General features: G+C 41.4%; 1 protein-coding gene across 2 annotated transcripts in view; it reads right to left on the bottom strand.

Annotated features, from left to right (window-relative positions):
• Positions 1 to 21,333, bottom strand: part of FLOT2 (flotillin 2) — a 98,821-nt gene that overhangs the window by 51,423 nt on the left and 26,065 nt on the right. For both annotated transcript variants that reach the window (XM_030222288.1, XM_030222286.1), the window contains exon 2: positions 17,926 to 18,007. In XM_030222288.1, coding sequence (XP_030078148.1) covers positions 17,926 to 18,007 — 82 coding nt within the window. The remainder of the gene's footprint in view (positions 1 to 17,925; positions 18,008 to 21,333) is intronic.

Below are 21,333 nucleotides of genomic sequence, written 5' to 3'. Positions count from 1 at the left end.
TTTTGCGTAACATATGCTTAAAGCTGTGCTGCACAAACAAAATTCCTTTCATAGATTTATCCAGCAAGGAGCATCCAAGTCCACCTACTCCCACACACGGGTTTGCCCAGGAGAATTTGATAGCAAAAGCCTATTTTGTGGCACTACCAAAAAGATCACATAAAAACACACAGGGCCCCTACACTGAAAAGATCACAGCTTCAACATTCATCTGTATTCCACCAGCCACAAATACAGCTTCTAGGACAAAAGGACCAACATGTGAAATCAAAGTAGCAGAATGAAGACCAGGAGGCAGGTAAAAGCAGCACCAATGAAGAATTCTAATGCATATTGAAGCAGTGCCTCTAAAGCTGTGTACCACTATCCATCCTGAGAATATATGGCTAGAGCAAGCCAGTCTGTTGATCTTATATAGGTACCTTTAAAACAAAAGGACTCAATCACAAAATCAATAAAATTACTTCCAAATACCTTCTCAGTGGTTGCTATAACGTTGTATTTACTAATTTTTCTAATTAATGGAGGGAAAAGCCTCTGTTTATCCCCGGTCACTATTTCAATGTTTTGTGTGACTCTCAAGGATTGGATTCTTCATTGGCTCAAAAACCTCCGTTTTCTTTAATTTTTATACTTTTTAATCTTTTATCAATTTTGCACTGCCACTATCATTATTCAGTTAGCATACAGCACTTATCTTAGTTATCTTATATAGCTACATTCCTACAGTAATCCGGAATTTTTATTTTTGCAGTGTATGCATGTGATCTCTACCCTGACTAGTAAGGGTGGTCACTATGCACTCACATAGCATGCTAGACTTTGGTAGCAGAGTGACTTACACACTCAAAGACAGCGTCTATATACTCTTAACCCCAATTTCCCCTGCCTGAACTCTGCTCTTTCAAAGTCAAGTCTCCTCTGTTTTCTAATGCACAGTCCACAGTTGCAGGACAAGCAGCTTTTTTTTTTTCTGAAAAGCTGGATCAGGCAGCTGTAATACAAGTGAATTTAAAAGATTTGTTTTTCAACTCTGCCTTGACCGACCAGTGCACTCGGGGTCTACATTTTTTATTAGAAGTGGTTCTGTTTGGGAATGATTGACTTTGATCGTGTGAAAATAAGTTGGAATGTAGAAGACACAGCTCTAATTCATTTGTTATGTGAAGGGAAAGATAGGGCCTGTTTTTGAGTTCAGACTGACCACCTGGACTAGGAAACATGTGACCACATTCCCACAGTATGGATTGTTTACCTAAACAGAGAAGCATCCTGTAATTTTCCTTAGCTCTGAACATGAGTTTTAAGCCTAATAAAAAGGGAAGTTTCTTTCAGTGAAATTGGGAGCTCATCTGTGAGTAACGTACGAACTGTGCAGAGAACCATGTTTCCTGGTCAAGAAACTCCTGGCTTTCGCTGTGAACAGGGCACCCCCCCCCCCCCCCAGCTGATAAGAGCCTGAATGATGTAAGGACCAGTGATGATTGTGTATAGTGTATTATTGCTTCTTTTCCTGGTCTAGGAACTCTTAGCATTGCTTAGGATGTAGAGACCAGTGATGTAATGATTGTTTATAGATAGGCTATCTTTTTAGTTATATAGCTAATCATTGTGTGTATATAGCTTAATCATTGTATATATCTTAATCATTGTAGATTTTAGCACCTCTAATAAAGGTCTCATTTACCTAATACGAATCCAAAAGAATCCACAGTAATTATTGAGTAGTCTGTGTCAGTGAAGCAGGCTGTAAATACATAGCAGTACAGCAGCTCAGCTCCTCTCTAACTGTGCCAGAGCCTTAAGGCCCCAATGCTCAAAAGTAAAATGCGGCACTAGAGGCCATTAGCGCCGTACTGGCGTCCGCATTTACCTGCACAGAATGTTCAGAGGCCCGGAGTGTGGAATCAAACAAGCATACAAACAACTCAAGTAGCATGTGAATGTAGTGAAGCTCATGTTAATGAGGTAATTTTGTATTCCTCCTCAATGTTCACAAAAGAACGCCCGATACAAAACTGCTTTACCACTGCAAAAAAATAACGCCAGGAAAGAGAGCAGGTTTAAGGGTGTTGGAAGAGAGGATTTCCCATGGATTCTCATGCTTCTTTCTGCAAAATCTGCCAGTTTTATTGCTTTTGGAAGCAGAAAGAAGCCCGTACAACCAGACCCAAGCAAAAGCACACTTTAGCACCTGTTTCCTCCGTCTAAATTTAAAGCATCCATGCAAAAATAAATAAAAGATTTAAACCACCTAAAGTGAGAACACACATTGGCATCTGTTTCCTGCATCTAAATGTAGGCATCCAAGCTAAAAGTATTTTTACGGTGCTATTCAGAATAGCACCAATTTTGCGCATCGGGGCTTAAATGTGATATTATTGGCTTTATTTTTGTAAAAAAACTTTCCTAGAATGAAGTCAACAAGCCATTCTATTCCTGTGAAATCTAGAAAAGTAAATAAACAGAAAATGATTTGTTTTCAGTTTCCTGCTGACATCATAAACCATGGGATTTGAAAGACTTGAGACTGGGACATGTTTCTTTTGCTACTTGTCAAACAGTTTTCTACATGATTGGCAAGTCAACTCTTGCGTCTTTGTTTTTTTCTCAAGGTAGCTCTGCTGTATTTGGCCCAAGGAGGTTTAATGACTGGAGACAACATGTGAGCAAAATCCAAATAATAAGCCTATCTGGCCCATTATCTGGGCTGAAGACAGTGGGCGGAACTTGCTGCAATATTGGTTTGTCCAAAAAAATAGCAATCACTATTGAAAACAATAGCAAAACTTGTGAGGTTTATATTATTTTATTAAACCTCCTTGGTTTTGCATTATTTCTGTTAAGAGGGGATCAGGGAGTTTGAGGCTCTGTGGAGGGGAGGAGGGTTATGTTTTTGTCAGTGCTCCAGACCTTGTTTTGTGGATTTCAGTGCTGTGCTATATACCTTTATTTATTTATCTAAAAAAAAAAAACAAAAAAACAACATTAGAGAACACGAATTGCAAGTTATATGAAAAGTTGATACATGTGCAAGTTACAAAATTGGTTACCTTCTAACATTTAGCATCTAGCACATAATGAATATTAATTCCTGTCTGTCTGATGTGATTAGACTACAATTGCCCAATGCAAAGCAATATAGTTGGGCAGAAAAGGCTCCTGCCCGGTTAAACAGCTTTGGTATGGGCTGAATATTGACCAGCAAGTTTCCGTCTTCCTCTCTCTTTCAGCTCATTGTCGCGCACACAGAACCCCTGAAAGCCTTTCACTGCCCCATGTGCTCAGACAGTTTTTAAAAAAATTATTTGAAAGCTTCCCAAATGTAGTTCCTCTGTGTACATCCCTATGCTGCACAAGCCAGCACATTTCAAAATATAACTGAGATATAATAACAATGCACAACAACATGGATGCAGCAGCTGACTGTTTGTTTTGGACATACCAGGATGGCAGCTGCTGGGGGAACCGGCTTTAGCTTTTTGACGTTGTGCTGTCTTCCTGTCATTAAACCTCCTTGGTTTGGCCAAGCAAGGACAGAGGGTGGTTTTCTGACTATAATGGATCAAACTTATTTTTGATCAGGTGGCCATTCAGTTCATTTCAAGGAACGGAACTGAAAATATGCATTTGTTTTAAATTATTTGGTAAAAACCATGACAAATGAGGCCATCCCCAGTTTGAAGGCTGTACATAAGATGAGATAAGCAGCCCAATTGTTCCCATTACTTGCTTTACAAGGATTTTATTTACGTCTTGTTGCTTCTCTTAAAAAATTACTGGTTTTATCCAATATCTCCCCCAAAAGTCTTATTTAACTCATCAGAAGAAATTTTTTTACAATTGCATTCTTTTGCATCCATCCCAGACCAGAGCAATCGGACTGTTGTGTATGCCCACCAGTGGATGAAGACATAAAAAGAAAGTTGTTCTGTGCAATTTGCCCTTTAAGGGCACTGCACAGTCCCAGAATGCTCAGCATTTTTGTGTTTCCAGCTCCCATGTGGTACTTATCAACCAGCTCCTGATCCGGTGGATTGCCGGGGTGTCAGTTGAACACAGAGTCCAGCCGATGGGAAGAGGCTCCCTTTTCATTATGCTTAGCTTCCCTGGAGCTGGGGAGATACCTGGTGGTGCTGGATCCCTACTTCCCCTCTTTCTCTATTCAGAGTATGGACAGGCAACTGGGGCTCTAGATTGCCAGGAGCCAGGGTGAGGCTGGTGTTGCCAGGTTCCTTCTCCCCTTCACTTTTTCTCTTAAAAAAAAAAAAGGGGGGGGGGGGAGGCGCTTTGAGGTAAGTTTGTTACTTGTTCATCAGACGCCTCTATCTAGTTCTCCTTTGCTTGGTCGCATGGCATTTTGTTGCTTCCCTGGGCACCTAGTCTTTTGGTTTACCTCAGCTTGGCTGCAAGGTGAGAAAGCTGCCTTAACAGGGAACTAAAAAATGAATAGAAGTTATTTCTCTGGCAGTCCTGCAGGATTTGTTTTTTTTTTGGGTGGGGGAGGCTTTAGTTTTGATGTCATTTTTTCCTCATTGGGAGCTCAGAGGTAGCTTCAGCAACCACAAGTTTCCTTAGAGCATTACTCTGCATCCCGAATATCTTTGGCTAACTCCAGATACGTGGGGTCCTTCAGATCTTGTGAATTTCACAGTTCCTTAACAAAGGATGGCTTTGAAGAACTTGCAAACCCCATTTTATGGGGAGAAAATCTGGGTATTCCCGGACGTGACTAAACAAACTCAAAGCAGAAGGAAAGACTTCTTAGCACTTCGAGTTGAAACTTTGTCTCTAGGAGCCTCATTCCACTTGAACTATCCTTGTAAATGCAATATTAAATATTTAGGGGTAAAATATGTTTTCTTTGAACCCGAACACTTAAAACAATTTATTTCACAGAAAAAATTACTATAATGCTTTTTGAATCTAAACCGTTACGTTTTGCCTTAAGATTAAGATGTGGGGAGAGTAATCATATATAAATTTGGGGTTTGTTTAATCTGCTATTGCTTTATTTCAATCTTGCCATGTGATCCACTAAATTTCTTTCTCCTAAGACAACGGCTCTTAGCCCCTCCAAATTTGGTGGTCTAATATAAGTTTGAAATATTTTCCTGTTTTATTTTGCCTAATTATGTGGTGATTTCTTAACTGTATTACCTATTCAAGTAGTAAATGCTTGTAAAAATGTGAAAATGATAAATAAAAATTAAAAAAAAAAAACAAAACCAAATGAAGTCTCTTGGGCCTCCAGTTGTTTTTGTTTATTTGCAGCAAGAGGGACACTAGCGCCTTGTAACTTTGGGGAACAGTTGTGATTTTTCTATTGGTCTAGTGTGTTTTAATCTCCAACATTTTGGCATTCCACAAGAAACCACCCCCAAAGACGAGATGAACTGGGAGACAGCTCGATGTGGCAAAGCTTTACAGGGCAGTACTACAGAGATTTTCAAGCTGAGTTTTCTGTGGCAGTCAATCCCTGTCTTTGTTATGGCAATTGAAGTTCTTGGCATCTACCCTAAAGCAGTTCATGGGTTTCAGATCTCATATATGTTGATCCCGTGGAATGCTGGCCTTTGAGATTCAGGAGATTTCTCTTTCACAGTTGAGGCCCTCTTATTTTTCACAGCTCCACATGGCATCTGTAAGTACAGATAGCTGCTACCATTGGGAGCCTCAGATGTTCAGAGTTTCTGACTTTTGTTTTATTTCAAAGCTTCAGCAGTCTCTTCTCCAGTACAGAGGCAAACGTCTGTTATTTTTCAGAGCTCCAGAAGTCTCCTCTCTTTCACAGCTGTAGGAAGTCTATATTGGAGCTGTAGCCATCTCCTACATTTCAAACCTTCAGAAGTCTTCTCTCTTTAGGCCTCTTGGGCCTTCTCATTTTCTGCGCTGTAGACATCTATTATAGTCGGAACTGCACAAGTCTCCTCACTTTTAGTGCAGCAGTTTTCTACTATAGTCACAGCTACATATATTTCCTCACTTTCAAGTGCTGCAGACTTAGAAACATGAAGATGGATAAAAGCCAAATGGCCCATCCAGTCTGTCCATCCGCAGCATTCAGTATCTCCTCCTCTCCTTATGCGATTCCATGTGCCTGTCCCATGCTTTCTTGAATTCATTCATAGTATCACTACCACCTCTACTGGAAGGCTATTCCAAGCATTCACCACCCATTCCGTGAAAAAGTATTTCCTTAGATTTCTCTTGAGACAATAACCTCTTCACTTCATCCTATGCCCTCTCATTCTGGAATTTTACTTTATTTGAAAATGGCTCACCACCTGTGCATTAATGCCACAGAAATATTTAAACATCTCTATCATATCCCCCCTCTCCCGCCTTTCTTCCAAAGCGTATACATTGAGAATGTTAAGTCTGTCTCCATACGTTTATAAAACAGAGATCACTGACCAATTTTGTAGCTGCCCTATGGACCGACTCTGTCCTACTTGTATCTTTTTGAAGGTGCGGTCTCTAGAATTGCACACAATGTTCTAAATGGGGCCTCACCAGAGACTTATACAATGGCACTCTCACTCTTTTTTCCTACTGGCCATTCCTTTCCCTAAGCACCCAAACATTTTTCTGGCTTTGACCATCGCCTCTTCTACCTGTTTTGCCACCTTAAGATCATCAGATACAATCAACCCCAAGTTCCTCTCTTCTTTTGTACACAGAGGTACTTCACCCCCTATACTATACACGATTCCCTGGGATTTTTTCAGCCCAAGTGCATGGCCCTGCATTTTTTAGCATTAAATCTTAGCTGCCAATTTTTCGACCATTATTCAAGCTTCACTAGATTTCTCCTCATGCTATCCACACCCTCTGAGATGTCTACCCCATTACAGAGTTTGGTATCATCCCAAAAAGACAAACCTTACTAGACAGTCCTTCCGCAATATCACTTGCAAAGCTGTTAAGAACAGCCGTCCCAAGGACGGATCCTTGCGCCATACCACAGATAACATCATTTTTTTCCAGAGCAAACTCCATTTACCACTACCTTCTGTCTTAGAAATCACTGGTTTCACCTGCCTCACTTACATTTTTTCATATACAGTACATAATGCAACATAAAACTCTGTCGACCCTATAATGGCAATTTTGTACATTGGTTTGTCTTCCCTGTAACCCTTTTCATATAGTGATTTGTACTTTTTCCAAGATTTTTTTTTTATAAAGCTTTCCATTAAATTTTTTTTTTATGTTTATATACGCCTAGTACTCACTTTAAAGTTCAATTGATTGTCTGTATACTTCTTAGATTTTTTATTCCCTATTGCATATTCAATGTCCATGTCAAACTTTAGCATACTTTTCTAAACGTTTTGTTGATATGCATTTATTTGTATCTGTGCAGACTCCTGAAGAAGGCACCCTGTGTGCTGAAATATGGTACCTTGTTGAGTTATTAAAGTTCACCACCCTCACTCAATGTCTCGGGTCTTTCTTGAAGAGCCCGACTCTTGTTTCCATTCCTCGTTTTCTCAATATTGAACTACACCATTCGGTGATCAATAGATGCCAAATGGTTACTCACTGTAACATCAGAAACACTCTCCCCATTTGTAAGCACCAAGTCCAGAATAGCTCCATCCTGCATGCGTTCCATTACCAACTGCTGGAACAGTTCTTCCTGTAGCAAATCGAAGATTCCCTTGCTTCTAGACAACTCTGCATCAGGGACACATCAATCAATGTCCGGCATATTACTTCCCATTTCACAGCTATCTTGTGAATGACTTCAATTAAATCTCTGGAGATGACCATGGATAAGTGTGTAGCCAGAAAGGTCTCTTAAAAACCTTTTACTGACAGCAATTTGCATGAAAACACATGGAGAAATACACAACCATAAAAAGGACTCGACACAGGCTGTGTTTCGGCTATAGAGCCTGCATCAGGAATCCACAATACATAGGTCCAAAAATGCATATGTCAAATGCACAAGATAATACAAAGCTTGTAAACTATAAAGAAGAACCTATAGGGGGACTAAAATAACACTCTCCCCTAATGGTAAAAAACGATAAACACAGTTGCAGCATGCAATATAGTAAAACCAGCAGCACTTTTCCTCCACATTGTGGTCAGAAGAATCTGCCATGCAGTGACTAAAACTAGTTATTTGCTGCCAGCGAAAAACAGGTTAGAGAAAAAAGTGGGGGAGAAGCAGGAGGGCTAGTACAAAATACTTTAAAAGAAATGTTCACAACTGCACCAAGTCTTCTCACTTTACAGTATTGCAGACTTCTGCTATATTCACAATTAATTGATTACTAGTGGAACCATGCCTGTTTCTTCAACAATGAAACGGGCCCTAAGAAGGCTGTCATGTAAGCTTTTTTTTCTCTCTCCCCTGCCCTCCCCTCCATGTCCAGCGATTCTCCTCTTCCCTGCCCTCCCATCCGAGTCCCGCGATTCTCTCCTCTACTGTCCTCCCATCCCATCCATATCCATCAATTCTCCTCTGCCTTGCCCTCCCTCCCCTCGATCTCCCGCGATTCTCTCCTCCCCTCGATTTGTACCTGAACGTTCTCTGGCTGGCTGGTGCTGGCTTCCGTTCCGTTCATAACATCCCTCCTGACGTCACTACGTCTTGACGCGAGGGCGGGACAGTGAGGGGGAATGGAACGCTGGAGGCTGGCTGAAGTCAGGAGATGTTACGAACCCAGGCAGCCAGACATAGAACGTTGGAGGTGCAAATTATTAATTAGGATGATGAGAAAAATAAAAAGGGTAAAGCACGTTTGAAACATTTACAAGCTATTAATAAATGGATTTTGGTGGATGAAAAATTGCTTGAATCCCAGAGTCTACCTGACTCCTCTAAATTTCCACCACCACCACCACCACCACCAACCAACCCATCATGCCCTCCTTCATACGAGCAGGCATCAGCGGATCCCGTGACCAGGGAATTATCCCAAACTAAGCTAATTCCCTGTGGTACAGCCGTGGGATATAAACAAATTTATCCTGGTTTGATCGTCATGTCTGACACTTCAAATAAACCTAACACATCGATAGGATTACACATGATTGCCCCAATAAAAGAAGCTTGGACTATTCCTGCAGCTGGTCTGTGGAGACTTATCGATAGCTCAGAGAAGGGATCCTCCGGAGCTGACAAATTGAGAAGTGGTATTGAATCCTGTGGGGGAAGGCCACAGGGTGCGATAAAGTTCACCAGCATAAAAGTGGTGAGAGGTACAGACGTCGCAGGTATACTTGAAAGTGTGCGCGTAAATAAGTTTGAAGTCGGCTGCTGTAAGTATTGCTATGTTTTTTTATTTAGATTTTGAAGAGAGAAGTTAATTTTTAATTCTCAACTAATTTCATTGAGGGTAGGAAATGGATAGTGCATTTAAAATTGCGTGCACCAGTAATTCTTTATTGGAGAAAGAACTTGTAAATGATTTGTGGAAGAGGGTGCATGATAAAAAGTCAGTATCTGTAGTTTGCGTATGTACTGTTCTTTCCTTAAGAATGGCTCAGGATATTAAATTGTACAATGTAAAATGCCATAAATTGCTAAAGTCTACCTCTTTTTTGTCCTGGTTTAAGGAGGGATCTTTCCTGCCCCATTATCTTGTACTCTTGTTGAGAGACTTGGATATTTGTGAGAGGGCTAACAGCTTGTCACAGCATTTAATACTGTTTGAACTTTGAAATAAGTTGAGAAACAGTGGAGAGTTTATTGTACAGAGAGATTTCTTAGTAGCGAACAGAGGGATATTTTTTTTAGTTGCAAACAGTCTGTGTTACTTGATAAAAGAGAGCTGTTTTGTGTACTAAAACATTTATTTTTTTTGGCAGTTGATCTGGGGGATAGGAAAGTCATATCTTTTTAAACATTCTTTTCCGTGCTTCCCAGCAGAGGTTGTCTGGATTGAAAGCAGCGATCATTTCTTTCTTTTGCTATCCTTCATAAGGTGTGGGCGTGAGTGAAGTCCAGTTTGTGCTTTCTTTCAGGAAGATCAGCTGCCTGTATATTTAGCCATGTTCTTTTGTTAATTGCCTTGTTTTAAGTTACGTGGCAGAAACTTTACTTTGTTTGAGAGCACTAACTTTTAGCATTATAAGAGATTCCTGAACTTTATTGTACAGAGACTTTTTCTTTGAAATAAACTGGGGTTTTTTTAAATTGCCTTTTGCTATCTTCTTTGAGCTGTGCAAATTCGTTTTGCCCATCAGTTATGTCCTGTATTGAACTTTCTCTGGGACAGTGCCTTTGTTCTCGTTATGATTTTTTTCTCACTCAAATCTTATGGGATTATTCGGCTGTCCCTATTACTGCTGATTTAACTGCATTTTATATTTAAATTACACCAAATTTGCTTTTCTTTTACAGTATGTGGAATACCATTCTTTCCCACTGCTTTGTGTTTCAGGGCCCGATTCACACCACAGAGGAGGAATGTGATTTATATTTAAAATACAATACAATATTTAATTTCCAAATTTGTTCATAAGACTTGCAAATGTTTATGTGCTATTTCTTGCCTGATCTATGTGAATCTTGTAAAGGTCAGCCAAGGATGCACCTTTGTCTACCTCATTAGGATCTGTACTTTTTACTGCCATTAATTCTTCTGAATTCTGTTGTATGGTTCATAGCTAGGTAGCTTTTACATTAGCTATTAGATTTCCTGACATGCTCATGCCAACATTATTTTTTCCTGTTTTATCTATATGTTGCAAACTTTTACTCTCTTGTATTTCTGATGGCATGCTAATTTTTGTGATGTAGTTTTCTTATTTCCAGATGGTTACAGTTGCTTGGATTGCTAAAGCTACAGTGCTTTATGAAAAAAAAACCCCAAAAAGGAGTACAGGATTGCTGGAGGAAATTCTTGGTGGCCACAGGAAACTTCTCTACATCCTTATTTTTTTGAATGTTTGATTTCATGACTCTAAAGCACTGTAACTAGGGATATATTTAATTTTAGCTGTAAGCAGCATTTTTCTTTTGATCATCTGAGTGCACAGATGAATTGTTTCCTTTGTCTGGCATGAATGGCTTGGTTTAAGTATATTATCGGCGTTTCTGTTTGTTATGTTTACTTAGCAATGTTCCCGTGTAAATAGCTTGGTCTCCATTTAAATGATAAACAGGTTTTTTTTTTCCAGTCAGGGCCAGCAAGGCCAGCTGAATGAACTACCTACAGCGGCATTCCAGCACTACTGATAAGGATTTTTACCTTTTGTTCTTAGCCCGAAACAATTAACTGCTGACCTGGCACTACCTTTGCATCATAAAAGAAAAATTTTTTTTATCATGCATACTTGTGAATAACTCCATGTTTATTTAAAGGATATGCCCTGCCCAGTACTGCATTTCAATAGCATGATCTAATTTACAACCTTTTGGTTCTTTGTCTTTCATTTGTTGGTCTGTCCTTATGTTACCCCTTACATACATTCCACTGCGGATGAAATACTTATTGAAATTGTACATAGTCACAGATTCTAGCTATGTTTTTTTTCCTCATTTCATTCACACATATAGAAATGGAATCAGAAGTATGCTTTCTTTTACTGGGCATTTCCTGAGTTACATCACTTTGTGAAATAGAGTGTTTGCTGTGTTATAAGAACGCTATAGGAAAATTTACGTACAGACACTGTTTTTATTTGAAATTAATGGTAATCATATGGCTAATGAGTTGGCTAAAGAAGTAACTGAAATTCCCACTGGTCTGATTGATGGTACTGATGTAACACTGTCAATGTTAGCTGATTCTCCCAGACTCTATCACTCATCGGAAGGTGACTGTTTATAAGCCCAAACATCTCTGCCTTGCCTTTCCCAGGAAAATGCCAGACAGAAGGGGTGATGGTAGCAAAAGCATTATAAATAGGAGACTTACAGGAGACCTAGGCCTGTTAACTACTTATATTCTGTCTCTTATCAACATTTCTAATGCATTAGTTACAGCTAAAATATAATGGTTACAGCTAAAGTGTAATGTTCATTCAGTACAGAATTAGGGTCTCATTTTCTTATTAGGTTCCTGCCTGTGTGAGCCTCTCAACCATATACAGACTGCTGCTTCACAATACCAGAACCTACACTGACTTATAAATTTCTCTAATGTCAAGATTGTCTATTTATCAGATCAACGAAATTTTAAGTGACTTTGAATACTCTGATTTCTAATCGTTTACATACTATGGACTTTTCCAAAGATTTTATTTTTCTTACCGAATTATCTCCTTGCATCGTGGGCTGTTTTATGTACTATTGATGTTAACTGCTTATACAATGTTCACCATGCTATGGAAAACCTTCATATTATCTGGTTTGACCACATTGATAATCATTATTGCTGTATTTGTACTTCTTGGCTGTTGTGTAATACCTTGTATCAGAAGCTTAGTACAACGTTTAATTGAAACTGCTTTAAGTAAGAGAGAACCCATAGGACACAATGTTCTGTATGAAAAACTACACATTAACACAGATTGAAGATGTATATTGATGATGTTTAAATCTTTTATGATTTCCTTTGTCTAGCATTGTTATCTTCCTCCGGGATCATTTAGATGGGAAGATATTGTAAGTAACATAAGGCCCGGGGAAGGTTGAAGAGGGGCAACTTACATTTCACTATAACCACAATGTCTTGTTACACATAGCCCGATATCTGTAAAGGGGTTGACATGACAGGCCTGGGAAAGGAGGAAGCATAAACAAACATGAGAAAGTGGTCTAGCAGGTGAGGGAAACCAGATAGTTTTGAAAGAAGACCAGATGATCCCGAGTAAGATAACTTGCTGAAGCCTTGTAAATCATCATTGTTCAATACAAGTGTATAAAAAATAGCTGTTTCAGTTCAGTATGTTGGAGTGATAGATAAAGAGAGCATATGTATGCAGCAGTTCTATCCCCCATGAGAAAATATTAATTGTATCAATACTTGGTAAGTAAATAAATTACTTTTCTCATAAGCGGCAGCTTCAGTTTTTTATCTCTACGAATTGTGGGTAACTGGTATATGAAGATTTGGAGAGGTGGTAAAAAGACCTAAACATTTACAGTGAATTAATTCACTACTTTCTAGTGTTGCACTCTTCTGCTATAGTCACAGCTATGCATGTCTCCTCTATTTGGATGCCGCAGACACTGGTCTGATATTTCAAGGCTACTAGGTTCTCCTCCTATGTGAATGTGTATATGTCCTCTCTATTCCACAGCTGCGGAAAGCTGCTCCAATTTAATCTTCAGAAGATAGCTATACTTTAGAGTGGTGAATACTCCTCTGATTCAGACCTGCAGCACCTGGCTCTATTTTGGACTTGCAGCAGCCTGGTGTAAGTCATACTTAATGAGGATCCTGGTATTTTAGGGCTGCAAAGAGCTCTGCTAGTGTCTACCTTAATTTGGATTGCCAGGAGCCTACTCTAGTTGGGGTTGCACAAGCATGCCCTGATTTTGGTCAGTGGAACCCTGTGCTACTTCACCTCTTAAGTAGCATATTTTAGTTTATCTGCTGTCTTGCCAGCCCTAGCTCAGACCTGTGGAAGGCTGCTCTATTTCATGTCTAAAGAGCTCTGGTCTGTCTTACATCTGCAAGACGCTGCTTCCTCTATCTTAGAGCTGGCTGGTAGCCCCCCATCTCTGCATCAGTTCACTTGGGGTTTTCCCCAAGTCTGTTCTATTGTGGCAAACATCAGTAAGGTAAAATTAGTTCTTACCTGATAATTTTCTTTCCATTAGTCCCAACAGATCAATCCAGAGACTTGTGGGTTATGTCCCTCTACCAGCAGGCGGAGATAGAGAGAACTTCAGAGGTTTACTATATGTGGTCATGTGTAGTCACCTTAACTTCAGTATTGTCGATACCAAAGCAGTGGAAGAAGGAAGAAGAAGTCCTCTCCTGCCTGCATAAAGCCCATGTAAGCTCCTCAACCACTCCTGCAGGAGGGTAACAGAAGGTTTCTTTTATGTTTTGCTTTTTTTTTTTTTTTGTAGCCAAAAATCAAATGAAGGAATCTGATGAAACTGAGGCAACTAGAAGAAAACACTCAACCCAGAATAACAAAGGGCGGGCCTCTGGATTGATCTGTTGGGACTAATGGAAAGAAAATTATCAGGTAAGAACTAATTTTACCTTCCATAGCGTCCCACAGATCAATCCAGAGACTTGTGGGATGTACCAAAGCAGTCCTCAAGTGGGGCGGGGTACTACAACCTCAGCAGACTGGAGCAATGATCCACAGGCCGCGGTTACATGCGCTGCCACGTCAAATCTGGAATGCCTAGAACTGCCATGCCAAGCCTGCAAAGCCTGGCAAGGGAAGGACAGCAGACCAAGTGGGTGATCTGCAAAAAAGCCATCCACAGCAGGACAGAGAACCAAGTGGCCGAACTGCAAAGGGCAACCATGGAAGCCAGACGGGATACCGAAAAGGAAGTCAACTGCGCTCTGGAAGAAAGCACTGCCACTCGCAACGGGAGAGACTGTCCCATACAGAGGCCAGCTGAAGAAATTGCCTCTCTTAGCCAACGGCCACTGTGGCTCTTGAAACCAGATGCCCTTTCTTGTGACCAGCAAGAGGACAATATGAGGGTATGCCGGGAGGCGTTTCTGCTCAGCAGGTCAGGAATCCGATGATCCTACTGCAGTGTGGGTGTTTCGTAAGGAGTCACTACCTTCCTATAAACCTAAGGCTCTCCAGGTTCTGAATATGTCTGCTTCTGATCCTGCCACCACTACATCTGCTAATCTTAAAATGGTGAGCACTAGAAGACCACTACAGTCTTTAGCAGTGCATAAGGCTATGTAGGAAGTCACTTCTGCTAAGTGGGTCATCCCAGGCACTATCCCACTATGCAGAGACATAGCTAGGTGGAGTGCAAGGGGAGCAGCTGCTCCCCTAAAAGGATTTTGAATAAAATGGCACTTATGCGAAACAGCTCTTCAGCTTCACACTGACGCCTATTCTACAAAAGGTCTGCTCCTCATGACATCAAAACCGCTATGCCCACATCTGCCAATCTAAAAATGGTGAGCCTTCTTATGGTACCTTCCTATGGTCCTGAGCAAAGCAAGAAGCAAAGAGTTGACCCACGGAACTCGCTGGTCACTTCCAAATAGTACAGGAGTATATGGTCAACATCCAAGAAGCGGGAAGAGAAAAAGGTGAAAAGGGATGGAAGGCAGAAACCACCGTATGCAGAAAAGACAGCACTGTGCGCCCGTCACCAGTAGAAATCCAGAGGATCTCAAACAGATGAAGTTGGGAGTTCCGAGAACCTGCCTGGACTGGATCGCTAAAGAAAACTAGGCTGCCCAGGACGATAGCCCTGGTATCGTAAATATAAGGGCGAGCCTGACCCAACCGAAAAGAACTTTTAAACATGTCCTCAGGAAGACGCCGAGTCTATAAGTCACCCAGGTCTTCCACCAACTTCATGGAGTCCTCAAACAATAGCTGCCCTGAAAAGTGAGCTGAACCAGCCATCATTAGAAGCTGCATTCCCCACCCAGCAGCGCAACCACATCAAATGGCAGGCTGTGACTGCCACAAATGTCTGTTGATGTGACACCCAAAACAAATCATAGAAGAAAACTGGCAAATAAGCCTGCCTCGACTACATCTGGCAAGTGAGGAGGCAGTTGACTGTCTGCCTTCTGGAAGGGCTCTGAAATCTGTTGCCGCCAGCTATGGCACAGCCTAGCAGCCTACAAGTTGCAGATAGCCACCTTCAGGGAGACAGAACTGAAATATCAGCAGAAAGCTGTGTTGAAATCACCCATGGAGACTAAGTTGGCTTGAAGGGAACCATAGAGATGGGGACCAAAGCAGAGAAGGAACCCCTGAAGTGGTCTGATACGACTCAGGCCCATGGGGGAATGTCCAAAAAAGAGAACCTTGTGCCCATAACTTGAACCTATTCCCATATCCTGGACTTGGTAGAGAAAGTAAAACCTGACTTGGGTTGGCACCTGTTGCTGAGGAGCAAAAGAAAGAAAGGACTTCCTAAGCCTATATGGAACAGCACTCCCCCGATAAGCCAAGATTTGTAAGGGAAACAACTGACTCTTGGTGACACTGATTACCAATCCTAAGGACTGAAGACGAGTAGGTACCTTGGGTAAAGTTTGCAGAGTCTCTTGATAGAGAGAGCCACAAATCAGCCAGTCACGAGATATGGCTGAACCTGCAATCCATCCTTGCGAAGGAAAGCTGCCACCATGACCTTGCAAAAATGTCATCTGCAACATGGAAAGGCTGAATGACATGGTCATAAATTGCTAAGATCCCTCTGCAGCAAGGAGCACTGGGAATATGAAAGTAAGTTTCCTTGAGGTCCAGGGAGGCTAGAAACTCTCCCCACCAGACAGAACTATTACACACTGCAATGTTCCCATTGTGAAAAGCTGAAACGTGAACACCCTAGACTCTTATGATGTCCAAACTCAGCTGGAAGGAAGCTCCCTGGTTAGAACTACAAAGCAAAGGGAACAACTTTCCATTCCCCAATTGCAACTGGGCACAGACTCGACTGTGCCTAAAGGAAGAAACATTGGCAAGGTGGCAACAACTGCCTGACAGCGTTTGAGCTTGCATGTAGACTCCAAGAAAAATCTGTAGTGCAGTCCAGGTTGTAACTGTGCAATAGAAAAACTAAGACACATCTGAACTGAGGTAATCTTGGTCCACTCCTCCTGAAACCAGTACAGGAGTCCTGCCTGAGGAGTGAACTGAGACTCCATCATTGGATGCAGCAGGCATGGCTGGCCTGGAGTTGAAACAGAGCTCATTCTATCAGCAGCCAGGTGGCTTGTCGTAGTGGAAGTGGAAACCCTGAAAGTGGTTTTCCTGGCCCCACAAAACCTACGACAAAACCAAGCGGGTTAAAAATCATCCTTAAACTCGTCCCCTGGCAATCTCCGAGACTTGGAAGTCCCTCAGGTTTTTACCCAACTGCCCTAGATCTTCTCCAGTCCCAAGCTGCAGAGGCACTCCGGAGGCAGAAGAGGGTGGGACAGGCAGGGAAAGGGGGAACCTATATGCCTGCATCCACACAGGGGGAAGGGAAAGGCAGGGAAAGGGCGAACCTATGTGCCTTTAAAGTGGGCTCCACTTAGCCTCAACACCCCTGCTACAACTGGCAAAAGCACAGGATCCACCCCAGGCAGAATTTTCAAGGAGCTGAACAAGCTGTGTCCAACCCTGCTGGGAGATAGAGAAATACTGAGAGGCAGATGAAGCTAGCCGTCCTAGAGGCACTATGGTTTTCAGTGTTCTCTATCTCCCCCTGCTGGTAGGTGGACACAACCCATTCGTAATGGATTCATCCGCTGCTAAAGACAAGGAAGCAGGTAATGGTGAAGTCAGACCAGACCACAAGAGATCAACAGCTGCTGGGCTGGCAGGAAAGTTTAATGTCCTGTCATATCAGGATCCCTATCTCTCCTTCTTGGAGGATTCCCTGTCCTTCCATCCTTTGTGGCGTAGGGATCATCACCAGAGGATCAGAGGCTTCACAAGCTGGACGTCCATTTCAGGACAGAGGCGGCAACAGCTACTACATCACTTCATGGAGCTAAGAATGGAGGCTGGGCAAGAGGAGCCGCTACACGTGCAGAGAGCTTTAGTTTATTGAAAGAAAATGATAGTGTAGGAGTGAACGCACATGAGAGAGAGAGAAAAAAAATACATGCAGAGGGCTTAAGCTTAGGGAAAGAACTTCAAATCGGGTGACTGAGGAAAGAGTGGGAGGCAGCCTGATGGAATCTACTTTTGCAGGATATGTACAACAGCTTTAATTATTCAGAGTGAATTATATTGTGCTATTTTGACACAAAGTATGCAGAATTTCTAAACACTGCACAAAATTCCCCAAGAAATAAACAGTGTGTGTCACTGCTACATAAAAATTGGGCTCCAAGGTTTCCTTACCTTTGTGTGTCAGAAATGCACCACCAGGCCCATGCCCATCCTCCATACACATACTGTTTTTCATCCGATCCGCAGCAGCCACCTGCAGCACACAGATAATATCAGACATCATATGGGCACAAGCACATTTTCAAAAACAATTTAAACTATGTCATTCTAATTAGAAGCATGAGCTTACAGGACTTCTGAATTTAAAAACAGAGATGAATTTTAGAGGCGATCTGCAAGCCTCACCCCCACCCAAGATAGGATGGTAAATTGGAATAAGTAAATACAAATCTATTTTGAGAGGTCAGCAGAGTTTTTACCAAAAGCAATGTCACCAAGGGGCAGTTATATTAGGTCATGTATTAGATTTGTGAATCTACTACTACTACTACTATTTAGCATTTCTAAAGCGCTACAAAGTGTACGGAGCGCTGCACAAACCTATTCAACAATTTTGGGAGCATGTACAGTGTTATACAGTGTTACATAAACAGATTCCATTTAGTTTTCAACTGTTCTTATTATGATTGAAAAAAATATGGCATTAAGGGCTTCTTTTACAAAAGCCACACTAGCAATTTCTGTGCGGTAAATGAGAGGAAGCCCATAGGAATTGAATGAGCTTCCTCTCACTTGCCGTGTAGGAATCGCTAGTGAGGCTTTGTAAAAGAAGCCCTTAATGCCATATTCTTTTCAATCATGTAATGACACAATCAGGATTTAAAACTTTAGCATCTCAATTAGAAATAAGCAGCACGTATTCACAAACACAAGAAACATGTAAGAAATACCTGGAGACAAACCATAGCACATGAAATGCATTTAAACATTACTAACCAAGAGTTTAATAACTTCCAGCTATGAGTCAATTGAAGTCACCCACTCTCTCCCCCTATTTCTCAGATTCTCTAGTTGTAGCTGAAGAACACTGTTCCCACTTCCTTTGGAAAGTTTATATACAGTCTAAGAGTTGGAAGTATATGTAGGAAGAGGAAGAAAAGCACTACATACATTGGGATTATTTTATTTATTTATAACATTTATATCCCACATTATCTCAAACAAGTTTGAGTTCAATGTGGCTTACAATAAACAGTATAGGATACATAAAGAATAATGCATAAGAAAGTAATTTGTTGTTAAGAATCCAATTTTACAATACAGTATCATAAATGTACTGGGATAGCTATGGATGTTTAACATTTAGAAAATCTATTATGAATAAGAAATTGTACATGAAGCAAAGAGAATGTTAATGGTAAATAGAGTAATAACCAGGTAATAATTAGTTGTTTGAGATATGGTTGTTCGTTGTGAGGGTTTGTTTGAATAGGAACGATTTGAGGATTTTGCAGAATCTAGTATATTCCTGTATATATTTTTATCTTGGGTGGTAAGGAGTTCCACCATTTGGTTACTAGGTAAGTGAAGTCTGCAGAGTGGACAGTTTTGTATATCACTTTTTGCAATTTGGGCAATGTAGTCCAAGATAGTTTCTTGCCTCATATTTAGCGTTTCTTTGAGGTAAGTTTATTAATGGTACCACATAGTCTGGAGCCATGCCATTTAGGATTTGAAAAAGGTACATAATTTGAAGGTGATTCTCGCTTTGATGGGAAGCCAGTGTAATTTGATTAATAAAAGGGAAGCACTTTCAAAACAAGAGATTTTGTCTATGAACCTGGATACAGTGTTTTGAGCTGGAGTTTTTTCAACAGGTACTCCTTACAGCCAGCATAAAAGGCATTACAATAATCAAATTGGGATAACGTTAGTGATTGTACCAATAATGTTTCTGATGGGAAATAGGGTCTGATCCTTTTTAGTTTCCAAAGAGACCTGAAAGATTTTGTGATTACTGAGGAAACTTGATTATCAAACGCTAAATGTTTGTCTATCATTATACCTAGAAATTTCAGATTATTGTCAATGGGGAACAAGTGTTGTCAATTGTGAAACTGTTGTAGTTGTTTTGGTAAAATAGGTTGTTAATTACCATGAATTTAGGTTTTTTATTTAGCTTTAGTTTGGATTCTGAGGGCCAGGTTTCCATCAAATTTAAGCCAAGTTTTGTCTTTTATAAGATGTCTGATGTCTTGAATGTTCTTGTTATGATTGGGGTCTGAACCCCTCTCAAACTTACCTCTTTCCTGGGGGTCAGCTTCTTAGCTGGCTTGTTTCTTTTCTCTGTCCTTTCTGAGCTGGCTCTGTCTCTCTGTGCTGGCAGCTTCCAGCAGCATGGGGTTAATTGTTTTACTTTACTACAGCTGTGTGTTGCCTGAGTTGCTGTTAGAAATACTTCTGGTGTTTGTGCTATTGGGAGCATTGCAGTCTTTGCTGTTGGTGTTTGGTGCTTTAGAAGCACTTTTGGCTTATGTGTGAGCTTCACTGCTTTTTCCTTGTAGCTCCCCTGTCTTCCCTTTTAGTGCTAGGAGCTCTTCTGGTTGCTTGCCAGAGTAGTGCTTAGGAAGCACCTTGTTAGTTGTATCTAGCTAGCTAGAGCAGTGCTTAGGTAGCTGGTTAGTTTTGTGTTTAGCTTATTAGTGTAAAGCTCTGCTTGTAGCTTGGTGCTTAGTAGCACCTGTGTTAGCTTTGTGTTTAGTTCCCTGCTCTGTTAGTTTAGGGCTTAGGAAGTCCCTTTCTTGAGCAGGGATTAGGAGCTCCTGTTTAGTATAGGGCTTAGGAAGTCCTTTTGTAAGTTTACTGTTAGGAACACTCCTGCTGGTTTAGGGATTGGGGAGCACGTAGATCAGTTTAGGCTTAGGAACACTTTTGGTCAATTTAGGAGTTAGGTGCACTTCAGTTACAGCTTCTTCTAGTCCTGGTCCCTGTGTCGTCCAGTAAGTCCTGCCGGCTACTCGAACCCATGAGCTCAACTCTTGGGGGGCTTAGTAGCTAAGTGCAGGTGAAGCTGTGTGGACCAGTCCAGTGTGCGCCAGTCCCGTGTTCCAGTCCTGTGTCCTGCAGTCCGGGGGACTAGTCCAGTGTGTTCCGGTCCGGTGTGTGTTCCAGTCCGGGGGATTGCAGTCCAGTGTTCCAGTCCTGTGTCCTCCAGTCCGGGGGATTCCAGTCCATGTGTTCCGGTTCGCTGGGCAGTGCCTGCAGTCCCTACCGGTGTGCTTACCCAGTGTTGGTTGGTGGGTTTTGCCTGCTGCTGTCGCTCCTCGGCAGCAGCCCAAGGGCTCACGTTTGCTCCAGAGCCCGGCCCCGCGGGCTCTGAACCTGAGAACCTGACAGTTCTTTTTGAAGGTTAGATATATGGTAACATCGTCAGCATGTATGAATGTTTTGAATCCTGAAGTTTCTAGTCTGTTACCTAGTGGTGACATCATCATTTGCCAACATTCTTTCATTCCCTAACTCCAATAAGCAGAACAAAGATTTACCATTTTCTTATCACACTTCAAATGGCATGTTGGA

This window comes from Microcaecilia unicolor, chromosome 13, assembly GCF_901765095.1.
Source record: "Microcaecilia unicolor chromosome 13, aMicUni1.1, whole genome shotgun sequence".
NCBI lineage: Eukaryota > Metazoa > Chordata > Amphibia > Gymnophiona > Siphonopidae > Microcaecilia > Microcaecilia unicolor.
The sequence above is the reverse complement of the archived record's forward strand: the minus strand, read 5'-3'. Positions and strand labels throughout refer to the sequence as shown.